General features: G+C 38.4%; 1 protein-coding gene across 5 annotated transcripts in view; it reads left to right on the forward strand.

The window, feature by feature from the left end:
• CBX5 (chromobox 5) overlaps positions 1-19,277 on the forward strand; it is a 42,377-nt gene extending 23,100 nt beyond the window's left edge. For 2 of the 5 annotated variants that reach the window (XM_023729095.1, XM_004373943.2), the window contains exons 2-5: positions 6,682-6,860; positions 11,534-11,720; positions 15,193-15,293; positions 16,913-19,277. In XM_023729095.1, the coding sequence (XP_023584863.1) occupies positions 6,724-6,860; positions 11,534-11,720; positions 15,193-15,293; positions 16,913-17,063 (576 nt within the window). In that variant the 5' untranslated portion in view covers positions 6,682-6,723 and the 3' untranslated portion in view covers positions 17,064-19,277. The other 3 variants (XM_004373944.2, XM_004373945.3, XM_023729096.1) reach the window with 3 other exon arrangements.
• Positions 19,278-19,491: the final 214 nt, after the last annotated feature.

Raw genomic sequence — 19,491 nt, forward strand, 5'->3', positions numbered from 1 at the left:
CATCTAGTAGCTTTTAATAAAATAAATCATATATACAATTATTTTGTGAGACTGTGATCTGGTAATGAGATAGCAAGAATTTGTGTGTTCCTGCTAAATATACTAGTTTTCCAGAATAATAACGTCAAGCAGTTCTGAGAAATGAGTCTTGTAGTCCACATTCATTTATATTTTTAAATGGTGATCAGAGCTTGGGGGTAGTCCAGCCAAATAAAATTTACAAGACAGCCATTATCTCCATTTATAATGTATATGTTTTAATCTAAAAGAACAAAAGGCCCTTTACTCCCTTACTCACTGGAACAGGAGGCATGGATAATCAACAAACAGGATACTTTGCCCCAGAATAGTAATTCTGTGACTGTGGTTGTAGCAGTGCCTTGGCCTGATTTTTATAAGATCACGAACTAGAGCTGTGCTAGCCAAAGGGAAAACATTTCCTCTTTCGACACTCCTCTCTATTAATAAAGTTTGTGTTGTCTATATGTGGCTTGTTAACGATAGGGGTGTTAATGACCACAGTTAATCTTTCTCCTCAACTCTTTCCTAATCCAGTCTCTTAAATAGACATTTAAAAAGCTTTTAACTCTTCTTGCATTGGGTGCTCGTGAGCTTTTGGTGGAGGTGGAGTGATAGTTATCAGCCCATTTAACAAAACCTGAGACAGCCAGGACAGCTGTAATGTGCATGTCTGCTGTTTTTGTTAAAATGGCTAATACTTTGGAAATCATAAATCCAGTGGAAAAAGCATCTTTATAGAGGATATTTTAATTTTGGTCTGTATGTTACATACCTAAGACCATCAGTACTTCAAGATTGATAAAGACCAAAGAGCAGACATAGGGCAGATTAAGATGGTTCTGTAAATTGGTTTGTTTTCATCGGGTTTATTTGCTGCAATAAGGCTATATAGAGGACTTCTTGAAGACAGTGCTATAGCTGACAATTTAATTTTTAGCCAAGCCACTTCTCTTTCCCCAGGGACTTTAGAGGAGCAGTGGGAATTTCTCAAACCTGGGCCAACTGAAGTCACCCATCAATGGCATATTTAATTAATCCATGTGATAGGGAGCTTTACATATGCCTGCTGCCTTTCGTGCTCTTTAGCCCTGGCTTGCTTTCTGGAGGATTTTGCCTCCTTAGTGGGCTTATGGAGCCCTGGCGGTGCGGTGGTTTAGAGCTTGGCTGCTAACCAAGAGGTAAGCAGTTCGAATCTACCAGGTGCTCCTTGGAAACCCTATGGGGCAGTTCTGCTCTGCCCTATAGGGTCGCTATGAGTTGTAATCAACTCCGCGACAACTGGTTTGGTTTTAGTAGGCTTATAGAGTTTATATTGAAAGTCTAAAATGAGAGAGCACATCGATTATGCCTTTGGACATTTGGTCTAGCTACCACCTCTTACTAATTGTTTTTCATTCCTTTTTAAACAGTGCAAACAAAGCTTAGAGAAATCTTTGGAATTATATATTCTTTTGCTCATGTGATGGTGAAAATAAAATTTGCTACATCAAGCTCTAAGCAAAGCCACTAAGATAGCTGGCATTGACAGGTGATGACTGAAGGGACTAGAACAGTCTGAACTGGACAGAGAAGACCCCAGGGGCCCATGTGGGTGATTCTGTGGTTCCAGGATTGATTCGTTAATGCAGAGAGCTAACTATTGCATGTATTTTCCTTCTGGGTCTCCCCAGCTTTATGTTATGCCTCTTTTTTTCTCTCTGTAATTGCTGGGGACTGACAGTTTTTAAACTTTTTCCTTTTACCCTTACATGTATGGAATATTTTTCCCTTTTCTCTTTCTGCTTCACCTTCTCACCTCTTCCTTTTTTTTGGATGATTCGTCGTCGGTTAAAGGAGTTTCCTGTCAGCAACTTGGAATGTGGGTTCTGACTGTGCCTGACCACAAAGCTCTTTGATGTTTTTTCCAAGCCTTACTTCTTACTTTAGGTGCTTTTCCCAGCATTTGGAGGCCTGTAAGGTGAATATGCCTTGCATTGTTGACATGAAGGATTGGTGGAACCTGCTGTTTTCTCCTGTACTTGTGGATTTTAGTTGCTGGACTCTACCTGTAGTTGTTGCTGCCTTTACCAGAAAGTTCCTGACTATATTCAAGAGAGGGCTGAGAGCTGCCATGTCTGAAAGATAGTCTAGAAACTTGAGAAGCTGTTCGCCCCTTCCCATGGAGATTTCCGCAAGGATAAGGTTGCACTCAGAGGCTCATCCTCTCTTCCTTCTGTCATGGTATCAGGATTCTACTTTAATCACTCCATCATCCTGCCAGCCATGTCTCATTTCTCATACTGGAACGCTCCCTCCTCCCAAGCTCAGCGTGAACCACTAGTCTTGATGCTTTATCTGGTCCAGGCTCTAGCCCTTAAATTGTCCGTCTGGCTTTGTGTTTCGTTTGACCCTAATACACTGGGTCGTACTGTCTAAAAGAGAATTACGTCCCCTCCAATGTCTGAGTGCATTTCTCATTTCTTTCTGCTGCTCCTGAGCAGATCTGTAACTTCAAGGTTAAGATAAGACACATTCCATCAGAACTATGTCGTCATCCTTGCCAGCTTCTGATCTGTGACTGTCCAGGAGATTTACAAGACAACTGCATGCCATTCTTTACAGAATATTATGGTTGGACTCTGACTCCTGGCATCAGGCCCAACTTCATTTGTCAGCTGTTACGAAACCCATTTCCAAAAGAGAAAGGGACCTCAGCCCATGTGGCCTTTAGGTAGTTCTTAAGGGTGGAAGGGAGGGAATTGATCTATTTCCTGATGTAATTTTAGCGGGACATGTGGACACCAGAATATTTTTGCTCATTTCCTTGCTAAATTCACTTTTTTTTTTTGAAAGTTTTCACCAAAATGTTAGTGTTGCTGTCTTTTTTTTCTGTCCTTTATCCCTTCATAGAATTGTTGTCAGGTAGTCTTTTAATTCTGTATTTGCCAATGCTTTTCTGAGTTTTGAGGAAATAGAATAAGTATTTTACCTTTGAGAGAGAACATACCTGCCTTGTTCTTAGAAGGTTTATTAGTTTCTGGTGCCTAGTTAACAAAAACTGTTCCTCCTTTCTTGCCATTTACTAACACGTTGAGCAGCAGGAGTTACTTTACCCTATTGGTGTGATACGTTTTAACAGCTAAGGAATTTGTAAGGTCACATGTTTCCTGCTGCTGTTATATTCAGCCCTAGCATATTTTTACAAAAGCTTCTCTTTGGAGGTCATAACAGCTCTTTGGTTTCAACATAAACTCACTCTTTCCCAAGGAGGTAGGCAGTGGGAATTTATTTGGCGTGTTTTAATGATGCAGGGTTAGATCTGAAATTTATTTTACATAAGATCACACATGGCAAGTTAATCACAGAATCAGGACCCTGATCTAATTCCTTCGGCATTGTTTTCATATCCTTTAACAAGAAAAGTTAAAAAAAAAAAAAGAGAGAGAGAGAGACCAAGAAGCCAGTTTTCACTCAGATTTCTTGATAGCTCCATTCAAATTTGAGAAAAATCCCCTGTAATTGAATTTTTTTTTTTTTTTTTACTTTGCTCTCATACCCTATGAAACCAAACCCATTGCCGTCGAGTCTATTCTCACTCATAGTGACCCTATAGGACAGAGTAGAACTGCCCCATAGTGTTTCCAAGGAGTGAGCAGCTGGTGGTTTTCAACTGCTGACCTTTTGGTTAGCAGCCATAGCTCACTGTAGCTGTTAACCACCGCGCAGCCCGGGCTCGTCATAACCTATAGTTTCTTCTTTTTGACAGCCGAAGTAATCACCATTCTCTGCTTTTTCCTCAGTTGGGTTCTTTGCTTTTCAGTGTCCCTTTTCCTTACTCTGGTATGCCAGCAACCTCTGACTCTAAAGACCCATATCTGTTAGCAGAGCAGGTTTGGAGGCTCTCTAAAATGTTCTTTAGAGCCAGGAGAAAGGAAAATTTATGGAACTTCAAGTCTATAAGTATCTTTTTCCTTTATCCCAGTCCTCAAGTATTAGAGATTATTGTTATAGGGAGTTGTTTATTATTGTATTATGTATTAATATATCAGGTAATAATTATTAAGAAATCTGTTTGATAACATTACAAAGACAACTAATAAGAAGTGGTCTTAAAATATACAGTGTAATTGTGGCTGAACGGCTCCCTCCTCTTTTTTTTTTTTTTTAAACTACTTAGGGGTTAAATTTTTTTTTTCTAGTTGTAATTTCAGTTGAAAATGTGTGTTTTGGTAGTGCTTCAAGTCTCTGGATTCTGTTTCTGTATCTAGTAATCTCCCAGTGAAAGAAAGTTGTATGCCTGCTTTTTCCTGTTACCTCCTCCGGCACCCCTCCTCCCCCCCAGCAATTTTAATTAATTGTTCAGTGACAGATGGTACAAAAGGCCTTGTCCAAAGTGCTTCTGGTGGGCTGGATTAAGGGGTGGTGGTTTGTACTGATCCTTCTGTGGAAGGACCTAGTCTTTCCCCTCCCCCTTCCAACAGAGCTATAATCCTGTTAGATGATCTTAAAATGCTATTGATTAATTCCTAATGCTCTTAGAGAAATAAGCACAAGTTTTTAAAACCCAAGAAGCAGTTCCTTTGAGCCCTGAATGCCTTAGCCTTGAGGCCAAGGAAGGTACCTTGCAGTTTCTCCACCCAGTCTTCTCTGAAAAGGAAAGTTAAGCCTTTTAACTTTTCCGTTTGCCTCTCCACCCCCCCCCACTAGTACTGCTGCCAGTTGCCATGGCAACGGACTGGGACAGCTGCGCAGTGGCGCCCAGGCAGCTGGGTGGGGGCGGGGGAGCTGCCAGCCCGCCAAGCCTCAGACCTAGGAGGGGAGGCCCCTCCTGTTAGCCCAGAGGGAAGGAAAGAACTGGGGCGATCCGGTAGGTAAAGGAGGGAACCCCCATTCATCTTCTACCTTTGGGGCTCCTCTTCTGCATGAAGGTATAAAGGGAGATTTTCTTCTTCCCTCCCTCAAACTGAAGAACACATATGTAAATCCTTGTTTTTCCTGGTGAGGCAAGGGAGGCCATAGCCACAATGCTTAACTGCATGCATCCAACATGGGGCTGGTTTTAACCCTAGCGCTCTGACCTAAACTGCTCAGCTCCCGGAAATTCCAAGGTGAGTGGGGGTGGGGGTGGGGTGCTCTCGCTGGAATATGCCATTTCCTGTCTCTGGTGAGGTTGGAGGCTGTTTTTATTTCAAATAAACCAAATCAGATATGTTTTCTTGAAGCTTAGGTCTCTCTTCTAAGTTCATGGAGAAATTTTTTTAAACCCCGCTACTTAAATTCTTCCCCACTCCGTCTTCCAAATAAAGTATTTTAATGAAAATAGTTTAATTACAGGACAGTAATATGGATACAGCCAGTTTTTTGTATGAGTAACTCTATTGCTAGTAAGTTCTGGAACTATGGTTTCCAACTATGTATTTTTTGGAATATTGTAAATTTGAAGTAAATTGATAAATGCAACTTTTTATATCACTTGATTTGAACATAATTCTGAGATTGGTAGTTGCTCATTCTATTCCTGGGAGTGGTCTTCTGGTCAGGATGGAAATATTTTAGGGAGTGCTGAAAAACATTTTTAAAGATGACAGCAGAATAAAAATGGAGTTCAGCTAAGAAAACAATTCCTGCTACTCTATAATCCAGACTGTAGGCACCATTTAACATGGTTAAGGAAGAATTCTTTAAAATGATTGTGGTAGCAACAGCATGGTAATTCAAAAAACTAGATTCTCAGTTGACTACCCCCTAGTGTGCATATTTCTGAGTTTAACTCAATTTCCATTTGTGTTGCCTTGCTTCAGCTTTCCTTGGGCCTATGAATGGTTCCTCTGTGTTTTGAGACTTCATGTTGATGCTGGGTCTGGGGCCAGACTTCTTTTTCTTCCTCCTCTTCCTTTGGCCCAAAGTCAACTTCAGTTGAGAAGAGGAGAGGTTACCTCCTTAACTATTTGGGTTAGTTGAGCCTTGGGAATTGCTGAACAATTGAGTGACTAATTTTGAATTTTAGGACTAAAAATTTTTACTCCTTCCTGACACACACACACGCGCTCGCGCGCCTACGAGCTTGCTAAAGGAGATTTAGTGTGTTTGAGATGTCAGCCTTGCTTTTGTTTTCTGATGGATGCTCTGAAGGGACAAGCTCAATTTGTTTAAGGGAAATGTACCAAGTCACTGAAAATGTGGTGAAAGATGTCTGAGCAGGCCTTTTTTTATGCTGCGAAGAGACTGGTCAGGATGCTCAGAGCAGGGAAGTTACATTTTGGTGGCTTTTCTTTTTCCATTTTTGTAAAGAACCTCATTCACCCTGGAGGAAAGGTTTTAATTCTATTACAGTTCATTTAGCTGAAGGTTTTCCGTATTTCCCTTTGAGGCTTGTAAATAGTTAGAAAAGTAGCCAGGAGTAGCATACCACAATACTTGTCTTTTAGAATCTGAAATTAGAAGAGATAGACAATTGTGGCATCTAGTAACTTTGGTCTCTTTAACTGAAGGGAAAGTTGTGGGTGGGGCTTGACCTATTTTTTAAAATTAATTTCTTAGGACTTATCTATAGAATGCTTCAGGACCCAAGAGAAGGCTACATGGCAACTTTGTGTTCTGCCCCCTACATCCCATCCAGAAGAGACAGAAAGTTTTAACTCCTCACGTGGATTCTAATCATATTGTCCTTCACATTTGCAGGAACCTGGTGGCCTTAGTTCTTCAGGTGAAACAGTGTGAGACATGGGAAAGAAAACCAAGCGGACAGCTGACAGTTCTTCTTCAGAGGATGAGGAGGAGTATGTCGTGGAGAAGGTGCTAGACAGGCGTGTGGTTAAGGGGCAAGTGGAATATCTACTGAAGTGGAAAGGCTTTTCTGAGTAAGTGCCTTCTCTTAGGCTTTAGGACTCTGCAGGAGTAGACACGTTTGGTTTATTTCCCCATGAACCACTGCCATCTTTGTCTTTCTCCTTCTCCTACCTGCGTTCCTTCCTTTCTTAAGAGTCAAAAGACACAGCAATAAACTAAACAAAGTCTCCACCTGCATTCCTTTCTAAAGAGTCAGAAGACACAGCAATAAACTAACAAAGGCTCCACTCTTGTGAGCTGACCTTCTATTGATACTGCTTTTAAGAGACAGTGTAATGAATTGGTTAGGCACACAGGTTGCCTGGGTCCAGATTCTTGCTCCACATCTATGATAGGAGCTGGGTGACCTTGGCAAAGTTACTTAGTCTTTTTTCTTCCTCTACAAAATGGGGATAAGAAATAGTACTTACTCCATAGGGTTCCTTGGTAGATATACTCCATAGGGTTCCTGTTGTTGTTACTATTCTTTTGGATACAACTAAGCTAAAATGTATAAATTAAGCAAAAAAAGAAGAAATAAATCCCATGTAACTCTCCAAGATGATCATTAGATCTTAGAAGTGTTGCAGAGCAAAGCAAACATCTTTAGGAGAGACTTAAATATGAGACCACACTTTTTTCCCTAAAATTTTATTTATTGAAAAATTTCAAACATACAGCCAAAGCAAAAGAAATTTACAGTGAATTCTCAGATACAACACCTAGTTTTTGCTATTAATTTTTTTAAACTTGTTTTTATTAATTTTTTTTCCTGTGGTCTTTTTAAACTCTTAAAAACTTACTAGTAACATGCTTTTTGTGTGTGTGGTAAATATATGTAACAAAACATTTGCCATTTCAACATTCTTAATACATACAGTTCAGTGACATTGTGTTCATCATGCTGTGCAACCATCACCATTATCTGTTTCCAGTTTTTTTCATCACCTGTAACAGAAGCTCAGTGTCTCCTAAACAATGAGTCCCCTTTACCTCTCCCCCCACCCACACCTTGTAACCACTAATAACCTTAGGTCTGTATACACTTGGCTATTCTAGATATTTCATATCAGTGGAATCATACAATATTTGACCTTTTGTGACTGACTTATTTTACTTGGCATGATGTTTTTGAGGTTCATCCATATTGTGGCATATATCAGGGCTTCATTTCTCTTTATGTCTGCATAATATTCCATTGTATGTATGAACCATATTTTGTTTATTAATTCCTCTGTCGATGGACATTTAGGTTGTTTCCACAGCTACTGTGAATATTGTTGCAGTGGACGTTGGTGTATATTACTGTTAACATTGTAATGTATTTTCTTTATTCCTTTAATCTCTCAATCTAATTTTTTTTTAAAGGCCTTAAAAACTCTTTTTAAATCAGAGAGCCTTAAAAGTGATTTGTTGACTGAATTGTTGACTAGAATCTTTGTTAGGCAGCAACTGCCTTTATGTTGAAATGCTAAAGTAAATTATTCTCTCCTTCAGAGTAAATAGGACTAGGCACATACTGAAAAATGGAAGAAATAGATTGAAGGTGCAATATCTAAGGCTGTATAATCATTATGCATTCTGAGTCTATTTCAGATGAGTTATCTTCCAAGGATGCCTGATAACAAAGAATGAATTTCCTAGAACCCCAGTGAACCGATAGAATCTGGTTCAGGCTCCTAGAGTAGTACTGTCCCATAGCAATATGATGTAAGCCACATATGTAATTTTAAGCTTTCTGGCTGGAAACCCTGGTGGCATAGTGGTTAAGTGCTATGGCTGCTAACCAAAAGGTCGGCAGTTGGAATCCACCAGGCACTCCTTGGAAACTCTATGGGACAGTTCTACTCTGTCCTATAGTCGAGGAACTGACTTTAACAGCAACGGGTTTGGTTTTCTGGGTTTTTTTTAGTGGTCACATTAAAGAAAGGTGAAGTTAATTCTAGTGTTTTATTTAACCCAGTTTATAAAAAATATTCAACATTAATCAATATAAAAATTATTAGCGGGGTATTTTACATTTTTTTTCATACTAAGTCTTTAAAATCTGGTATGTATTTTATATTTTATAGCACATCTCTGTTCAGACTAGCCACATTTCAAGTATTCAGTAGCCACATATAGCTAGTGGCTACCATATTGAACATAATAGCTTTAAAGTACAGTACTTAAATATACTAAAAGACTCAATGTTTTGACAGTGTCTTGGGATAAAGATGTGAGTCAGTAGCCTTTGAAACATTAAAAAAAAAAAAAAAAAAACTGTAGGACAGAGTAGAACTGCCCCATAGAATTTCCAAGGAGTGCCTGGTGGATTCAAACTGCCGAGCTTTTGGTTAGCAGCTGTAGCACTTAACCACTGTGCCACCAGGGTTTCCTTTGAACCATACTGAAGACTACTTTATTACATTAATCAGGATTTCTTATCTGAAGCACTTGTTCGCATTTTAGGTGGGACAATTCATGCATTGCAATACTTAGCATCTCTAGCCCAGAGCGCTAAATGTGGGTAGGACCTTCCCCCAGTCACTCCAACAATCAGAAAGTGACCCCCATATTTCTAAAGGGGAGTGGTATCACAACTTACTCTAGAGATGAGAACCGAACCATTGCATTAGAGAAATATCACATAACTACTAAGGGCTAGAACAAGGATCCAGTATCAGATTTCTTCAACCCTAAAGCCCAGGCTCTTTTTATGTTATACCATGCTGTCTTTTTTGGTGAAAACTGATTGAAGTAGAAACAACAGTACCAAAATGGTAGGAAAAGGGATAATCCTGATATAGTACTGGTTTTCCTTGCTATCACCCCTAAGTCTACTTGGGTGCCTTAATTTCCCCTGGGATAGTAAACTGTATGGTCTGTGATTTTTTATTTTTTTGTGATTAACTGTGATACATATTTATATGTGTGTGTGTGTGTACATACATATATGTTACAAAACAGTTGTGATTTCAACCTTTTTCACACGTACAATTCTGTGACTTTAATTATATTATGTTGTTCAGCTGTCACCGTTATCCATTTGCAAGGTTTTCCACCACCCTTAATAGAAGCTCAGTTTGAATTTTAGGGAAAGTTACTGTATGAGGAATTTTTTTTCTGCAGAGAGAAGGGAGATGGAGGAGAGGCCTTTCCACTATTGGCCCATATGATTTAGAAATACATTTTGTCTCATTTTTAAGCTCCTTTTGTAGAAAGTTGTTTAGGACTAGAGTAAGTAGTTCAGCTGTTTCCCTGGGTAGCATCATTCTGCTTCCTATTTGAGTCAAGTTTATGGCATGCGTTCAAACCGTTCCTATTGAAAGATACCTTATTTTAAAAATATCTAAAATAGTAGTGCATACTTCTAAAAAATTTCCCTATTCAGTCGAGGGATTACATAAGTTGTTTCTATGATGCATTTATAGATGCATGTTAATATAAATTAGTTCTTACTATATAACCAGAAGAACCTCTGACACTGGCGAGGGGTGAAGAGGATGCCTGGTCTAGTTTTTCCTAGATAGGTTCATTTCTTGCTTTGGATTTTATCAGCTAATGATGCAGTTGGAGTTTTGGTTTTTAAAACCTATGCCAGGAATATAGAGAATGACTTTGAGAATACCAACTATTTATTTCCTCATAAGACTCCCTTGATCCAAATTTAATTAGATTGAATTAGTTAGGGGTTTTTTTTGGCTTATTAATTTGAAAATGTATTTTGACTACCTAGTGACAATTGACTTGAGTCCAGAGTGCTTAAACTAATGCACCCCAAATGCCATTTCTCAGTCTTCTCCTTCTTATTGTTTGTCCATATTCTAATGATTTTAAACCTTATTGCCTTTTAAAAATAACTATTCCCAATCCTTCAATAATTTGTTGACATTTCTTCAAAATGAGTAACAGGTAAGACAGTGTAAAGTGGGGTTGCATGATTTATCAGGTTTTCCTCGTTTCAAGAGTTGCATAATTTCATATAGTTAAATATATGAAATCATTTCATACCATTTATGAAGCAGAATTCAAATTTGTTTTTTTATTGAGATATAATTTACATACTATAAAATTCACCTGACTTTTGTACATTGAAAGTGTACACTTCAATCATTTTTAGTAAATTTATGGAGTTTTGCAATCATCACTACAACCAGTTTTTGGGCCATTTCCATAACCCTCCAAAATTCCCTTGAACACATTTGCAGTTAATCCCAACTTCCACCCTCAGCCCCAGGTAACCACTGATCTGCTTTCTGTTTCTTTAAAATTTTTTTTACATTTTATGTTTCATGTAAATGGAATTGAACAATATATGGTGTTTTGCATCTGGTTCATTTCACTTAGCATAGTGTTTTTGAGGTTTTTTAATTTTGTCGTATGTATCAGTAGTCTGTTCCTTTTTATTGCTGAATAATATTCCATTATATGAATATACCACATTTTGTTTAGCTATTCACTGGTTGATAGACATTTGAACTGTTTCCTGTTTTTGACTATTATGAATGCAGCTATAAACAATTGTATACTACAAGTCTTTGTGTGGATATACATTGTCATTTCTCTTGGATAGATTCTTAGGATAAAATCTGTTATCTCCTTTAAGCATATAAGCATAAGGTTGCTTTTCTTTTTGCCTGCATGTCATTTTGTCTTTAAATAAGGCATCGGATTATTGTTCCCCCTTCATTCTTTTGCTTTTTTCTCCATTCTTCTTGCCCAGGGAGCACAATACTTGGGAACCTGAAAAAAACCTTGATTGCCCTGAGCTAATTTCCGAGTTTATGAAAAAGTATAAGAAGATGAAGGAGGGTGAAAATAACAAACCTAGGGAGAAGTCAGAAAGTAACAAGAGGAAATCCAATTTCTCAAACAGTACTGATGATATCAAGTCTAAAAGAAAGAGAGAGGTAAGCTTCCTTTCCCTGTTTTTCTTTTTGTTTGTTTGTTTGTTCATTTATTTTTTGTTTTGTTTCCATAAACTATTCTGCCATGAAAGAAAAGCCTTATTTTGGTTATTTCTGTTCTACAAGGTAAATTGTTGAACAAAGAGTTTCCTGCCTGGTATGTTGATTAACTACAGCGCCCTCTCCTGGCTAAGTGAGAAATGTAATTTATGTCTGGTGAATAGTATTCAGATGGCAAAATTAAATTTCTTTAAAACATTAAACTATTCTCTGCCTTCTCCATAAACGGAAGTCTTAGTTATCTTAGAGAGGGAAGGTCTTTGGTGAATATTTTAAGGATGGAAAAGGCTTTGAAATGTTGACCACTTCTCTTCTTTTTTTGTTCCAAAGATAGCAATTATTTTCAACTCTTTATATTCCCTCTATTTTTTTTATTGGGGTAAAATTCATATAACAAATAATAATAATTTTAAAGTATACAGTTTTGTGGCATTTATACTCTCTTGATCCTATTTCTACATACTTTGAGAAATTAATTTTTATCTTCATTTTCAATTTTTTTACTGTTCAGTTTGTTAAGTGTGTTTATGAAATTTTGGTTTGATTCCATTGCTTTACTCCTTTTGATCTTTAGCTCTCAAGTAACCAGTACAAGCACTGTTATTGCCTCTCTTTTTTTATGTATATCTCTTCCATCTGCTGAAATGTGCTCACGGCTCACGCGTGCACGTACATACACAACACCACCCAGCTTCCAGTCCTTTCATTTATTTCAAGGTTGTGAAGACTTGTGGTGAAGGATGTATCATACCCTTAAAGTTTAATAAAATAAAAGCTTAAGTTCACTTCTGAGTCTTCTAGCATCACTGTCACAAAGCACCCTTACTTATCTTTATTCTACTTGGATACCCATCATTCTAGAGCATTAGTTCTCAACCCTGGCTGCACATAAGAATCACCTGGAGGCTTTAAAAAAAATCTCCAGTGCCCAAGATGGCACCCCAGACCAGTTAAATTGAAATTTTTATGGGTTGGACCTAGGCATCAGTATTTTTTAAAGCTCCAGTATGGAGCCAAGATAGAGAACCACTGTCTAGAGATACATTTTGAAGGAAGACAGCTTTTAACTTTGGGAATTCCTTTGGGGGGTGGGGGGCGGCAAGTAAAGCACATTTGATTATTTTCTTTCTAAATGAACTATCTGTATTTTTTGTATGTTTCTAATCTCACCACAGTGCATGGAGAAGAGTAGCATAGGTACCTTTTAATAACACCAGCACACCAATTTCCATTTGTAGTAAAGGGCAAGTTAGACATTTGTGCTTATGTTTCTAATTAACACATGTTTTCCTGTTCAACTGCCAGAAGTACCTTTACAAAGGCTTGAGCAGGTGATTCCTGGCCTCCTTTGGAGAGAAATGGTGATATATATTTATATATATATGTGTGTGTGTGTATGTATACATATACAATTTCACATATACAGTTTGGTGACATTAATCATATTTATCATGTTGTTCAGCCACCACCATTATCCATTTCCAAGTTTTTCCACCACCCTTAAAAAGGTTTTCTAAAAAGAATTGAAATGAGAGTGAGAGATTAGAGGCTGCAAGTGACAGTGTACTCTGGGTTTATGTCCTTAGTTGTTTCCCTGATTATTTTTATTTTTTACAATGTTATATCTAAAACTGCCCTATTCAGGTAAGATCTGTATATCATGGTATGCTGTACTGATAAAGGACTTTAGAATGCCTTTCCTTCTCTAAGGAGTGAGGACTTGGTTCTTTTACTCCTTTTTTTTCTTAGTCCTTTGATTCATTTTCTAGCTAAGAAAGCAAAAACATCATGGCATAAGACTTCTGACTAGCCATTGTGGCATATAGTGTGTATTTCCCCAACCTTGGGTTTCTGTTCTTTTAAGAAGGAGCAATCTAGTTAGAGTTATTGGCCAGAGCAGGGAGTTTTGTTCCTAGACCAGGTTCCAGTGCTGCCGACCTTGAAACAACCCCCACACATCCCTTACATCGTAATGTTCATCTGGGGCCTCTGGCAGCATCCTCACCAGTGCTGGCGGCAGTCAGGTAGGCAGCTAGAAAGATAGGTGATTGTATGTTTTAAAGGTACAGGAGGGGTTACATTTCTTTCTTTAGACCACTGCAGAAGAAGATATTTGTTAATCGGTATTATGCCTGATTTAAGATTACTGCCTGTGTGATGATTTTAGCATTTTCCTCGCTTCGGCTCCTTTTCAGCAACTTGAACGTTTTCATTTCATTCTCCCTCCCTTCCCTCTCTATGTGGCAAACTGTTTTCAGCCGCCAGCTATGATTTACGACTCAGTCCATGCGCCAGCATTCCAGCTGTGAGCAGCTGTGTGCACATCTGGGAACCTCTTCCCCTTAAGCGCCCCCAAAAGGGGCTATGTTTTTAAGAGTCAATATTTCCCTTGATCCATACGTGGAATTTTCTTCTCAATGTGGGTTCTGGTATCTTTGGGGACCACCTGGACCCTGAATTCTTTGTATCTCTCAGAGCAAAGCAAGGTGAATATCAGATCAAAGAGACTTTATTATGAAAATCAGATACCAGAGATTTAGTTCATTTGGGCAGTCTTTCTGAATCTTTCTCTAGTGATATCCCCAGCTATGCTTGCATTATCTTCCATAGTAACATTTTAAAGACTATCTGATTTGTATAAAATCTCACCATTTTGCTCTCATCAATGCTGTTACACCTGGATTGCTACTTGTCTGGATTGCATTTCAGCCAAGTTTCAGTAATCCTGTAGTGAATTATCACTTGTTTTTGTTTTAATCACCATCAAGTTCTGCCTTCTAATGCTAATAATTCATCCATTTCAGGAGAGGATAAGCACAGATCAGGGCTTTTTCCCCAACCAAGTGCATGAGAATTGGTATATCTGATCTCTGAAATTTGCTATTTTGTACTGTTACTTTGACTCCTAAGTATAGATGACTATGAAAAGAAGTACTACGACTATTGGTCAATGTTAAGGTAAACTAAAAAGTCTAAAAAAATGATCGTGTATTTGAAGTTTATAAGATGAAAAAGGGTTCAGTTAGAGTGACCATGGACCTGTTCATCATCTTATAACCTAAAACTTAGGGGCAATCAACTTAGAACTTTAAGGCGATTCATGGTGAGATTTGAGAAATTTCTGGATGATGATTTAAGAATATTTTAAGTGATGTTAAGGAATTTCAGGGATCACTCCTAATCTTTTGAAGGAATTCTTGGAGGAGCAACCGTATCTTCTTGCAGAAATATCTCTTAGCATCACCGTCACTGACTGACCCAGTGTTGTGCTTCTTAAGTTCTAATAATTTTTCTTAATTGATGACAGAAATGGTTTCATGTATTAACTTCGGTTGTGCTTTGTTGAACTTAAAAACAGAGAGTTTGTTTTGCTCTTTCTCCAAAGCCATAACCTTTCTTTATCTTCTGTTTATAGCAGAGTAATGATATTGCTCGGGGCTTTGAGAGAGGACTGGAACCAGAAAAGATCATTGGGGCGACAGATTCCTGTGGCGATTTAATGTTCCTAATGAAATGGTGAGAGATATGGGGGCCTCACTTCACATTGGTGTTTTCTTTGCTAGGGACTTGAATTTGTACGGAAGATAGGGTAGTAAGACTGAGTATTCCCCCAGCTAAGAATTTTGATTGTCAAGGATCCTCAACCAATACCAGCCATCAGTATTAAATGGGAATTATGGTTCAGAATGGATTTAAAACCTTCTCAAGCTTTAATATTAAGCCAAATTATATTATAGTAGCTTACTTACCAGGAAAAGGTAGAGTTGAGGTAAAAAAGTTATAAATGTGATCTAACCATTTTTTTACACAGTTCTGAATCGTTTACCATCAGACCATGAGCTTATGGCCATGGGACAGGAGTTTGGTGAGTATTTCTGCCATCACTGAAGGCCAGGACTACTGAATAATGTTTAAAAGAGAAAAATAATCTCAACAAAAAGCATTAAGGCTAATACTGGCTAAAGCACAAGTTATTTCATCCGGCAGAAAGAATGGCTCTTAGAGGAAAGTGTAGTCCTTCCCCTCAGTTTGGTTTTTTAAAGACAGGGTGATTTATGGTGTGGCCCTAGCTACCTCTCTGTTTCCAAGTGTTCTGGGCTTTTGATTTAAGTTTGGTCTCTAAATAGAAGGCTCGGGCTACAGTGCCACTAAGGAAGCTAATTACCTTAACAATTGTGTAATTGAAAGGTTTAATATTTTATCTGATTGAAATGCTGCTGGTAGATTACCCCGAAGCCTATATTTAAAGAATCGCTACACTCTGTCAGAAGTAAGGAGCTTTAGAGATTGCTGTTTCCTGCTCAGCCATATGTGGTACTTGGGCTTGGTATTCACTTATTAACTAGCTTTTTCCACCACAGTCTAAATTTGAGTATCTGTCCTAAGCTGTTTGTATTTCCCCCTCTTCTCACCCATAGTGAGTCAATGAATTAAACATCTCAACTTTCTAGAAAGGAGGTAGTTACCTTTGCCTGCATCTCAGAATTTTAATTTAAAATACCTTTTCTTCATTTGAATCATGGTTAAGGAGATGTTGCTAGATTTTTATTATACGTGATAGTGGAGCCTGTGGGTAACGTGGAGAAATGAAATTTGTCAGCTAATTCCTACATTCATTTTAGTGACTATTTCACATTCTTCCTTACTCCACCTTTCAGAAGTATTGTTGCTGATGTAAATTTCTGTTTTCTTATTGTTCCAATCCACAATTCTGACCAAGGAGATAATGAGTGTGTAAAAGTCCACAAGGTGAGGAGGGTTAGGACCTCTTCACTTAGATGATCCAAAAACTAGATTAATCACTTATACATAATCAATAGGTCTGGATGTAGGTTTGATTATGTGTTCACTCATGTGCTGACAAATAAGCATTATGGAAACAGAATGAATATAACTTATTTGGTCTTTCTGGCTGAGCCTACCATGTTTTGCTTCTAAATTCTAGCTGAAGACTACTGTTTCTGTCTGATGTAGTAGTTAAATGATATAGATGAATAATTTAGTTCTTTTACTTAAATTTCTTCTTGAAAATATTGAACTTTTGGGGTCCTTTTCACATTGAAATCAAAGGGAAGAGGAAATCAAGTAAGCTAAATCCATGCAGTGACGTAAGTGTCTATATTCTTTCTCTCCAGGAAAGACACAGATGAAGCTGACCTGGTTCTTGCAAAAGAAGCTAATGTGAAATGTCCACAGATTGTGATAGCATTTTATGAAGAGAGACTGACGTGGCATGCATATCCTGAGGATGCGGAAAACAAAGAGAAAGAAACAGCAAAGAGCTAAAGGAGGGGGTGGTCTCTGTCATTTCTCTTTGTACATAATACATTCACCTCCCTGCCTCCTCTCCCTTCTACCTGCCCCTGTCTATCCTAAACACATCCATAAAAAATGTGCTTATCACTGTGCTCCACAGGAGAAATGTTGATATTGGTTCTCTTGTAACATAACTGATGGTCTGATTCATGATAAGTGTCTCTGTGAAGACCAGGCATTTACATACTGTGTGTAATTCCCACTACCTTTTCCTTGCCCTGTCTCTTCCTTCTGCTCTCCTGTGACCTCAAGATGCATTTTAACTTTTTAATCTCCATAGAGTCTTGGATCTTTTCCAAGTTGGCCACTTTTTAGATAGGGGGATTTTGTTACAATGATGATGAGTTTCGGTTTTTTGCTTTGGTTCTTAGAACATGTTGATGACTAGCTGGCCTTTGTTTTGAGCTGTTGGGATGAAAAGGATGCTGCCCATCTTTTTAAAAAGCCAATAGCAACTGCCTACCTTTTGGGGCTTTCCCAGTCTCATTCAGCCCTACCCAGGAGAATACAGGGCTCCTGGTGTGGTCTTCTGGGCCACCCTGTGTTCATGCTTGCTTATCCTCCCAGAATAACTCCATCCTTTGGAGGACTAGAAAGTTTACAGTGAAGTTTGTTGAGGCACTCCTTTAGCCCCAGGATTTTTGGCCTTGTTTCTTAGCAATCCCTTATTCTGCTTCTGCAAGGTGGTGTCAGTCTGCCATAAGATGGCAAGATTATTAACTGGAGACTTTTAGCTATCATACATGAGGATGATCGGGTAGGATACAGTTGTCTTTATTATTATCACATATGGTATAGGTATATTATTTTCTTCCATCTCTCATTTTTGGAATATATATTTATGTAGGTGTGAGTGACTGCCTGGTGCTTGCTTGTGCCAAGGTGCTAGGCACCCTCTAACCCTGCCAACTTTTGTGGCCTCCCAAAGCATTCCTGTTACCAAAGAGGCTTCAGACCTGACTCTCACTCCTCAGTGGACCCAAGTTGCCCCTTCGTGCCATTATTTTCAGTGGGAATTTCTTAGAGGGGAGCCATTGGCCACAATATCAATTTTAAATATTCATAGTGTTTGTTGTAGCCAGCAGTTTCCTGCTTTGTTGACTCCTGGATTTGCCACCACGAGTCCCCAAAGTATTAATGCTCTTCCGTTTTTCTGCCCTCAAGCTCTTAGTTGTATCATATTTTAAAAAATGCATTTCCATGGAAAACTATCACCTCAGAAAGTGACAGGCCCTGGCATTTGCATGTTGGCACAACCTTCTCTACCTTTTCAGCAAAATATTTCCTTTTTGGTTTCCTCTTGCTTTGCCATTATATTGAGGTTATTTTTCTGAACGTATCCTTCTACTTTTGTCCCCCAAGAAATGCCCTACTTCTCTTTACCCTTTTCTTCTCATGGTTGAGGAGGGCTAGAGAATCAGAACTAAAAGTAAGGAAATAGCAGGGTTTTGAGCATCTTTCTCCCAGCCTCAAAGCTGAGGAAATAAGAATAAATGCTTGAAATAGCCTTAACTCTAGAGTTCACCAGCCACTAAGGCTGTTTTTGTTGTTGCTTTTGATTTTTAAAACATAGCTGTCTGGCCAGGAGTGTTCAACCATTTCTGGATTATTCAGAGTAATGAGGGGAATGGATAGATTGCTCTAGTCCACAGATAAGCCAGATAATATGCAAATCATATACCCATTCATAGCATTTGTTAACATTGCTTCCCTGCTCAGCTGCTGATTGAATTCTGTATGCTTGTATAAATTATGTCAAAAATTTTACTGCACAGTTGAGAAGACAGCTGTTGCTGTAGTGACATGACAGACTGGAACAATGAAACTTTTGGTTTAGGTCATCTAGGAAAATCCATCTGAATGGTGATTTGATTGGATGAGAACTCATAACCCATACCTCAACTCGGTGAGAGTTTTATCTCCATCTTCCTTTATTTTTTTTTTTATTTTTTCCCATATAAAAATTTATATATACATTGTTAGTGACTCTAGTTGCTCTCCGCATACTGTGACAGCACATTCCTCCTTTCCACCCGATTCCCCATGTCCATTCAACCAGCTCCTAACCCTCTCTGCCTTCCCATCTTCTTCCTTTACTTTCTAAAGGAATTAAAGGCCTAAATCAAGTGCTGGATAATTGACAGTTGTTAGCACTTAATCTGATGAGCATCTTTTAAAAAAAAAGATGGTCAGGCAACAAATTTGTCATGTAACTAAGGGTATCAGTTAGGGTAGACAAGAATAGGACAAAAGTAGGCCAAAGCCCCTGAGGAGGTGATCTGTGTCTCTTGACTTGCAGCTGGAGAAAATGGCTGTCTATCTGTATACTCAGTGTGTACCTCCCAGTAGCAGTGGGCATATAAACTGCAGTGGCCATAGTTGTTTTTTTAATTTTTTT

The sequence above is a fragment of the Trichechus manatus genome, unplaced genomic scaffold (assembly GCF_000243295.1).
Source record: "Trichechus manatus latirostris isolate Lorelei unplaced genomic scaffold, TriManLat1.0 scaffold00027, whole genome shotgun sequence".
Lineage (NCBI taxonomy): Eukaryota > Metazoa > Chordata > Mammalia > Sirenia > Trichechidae > Trichechus > Trichechus manatus.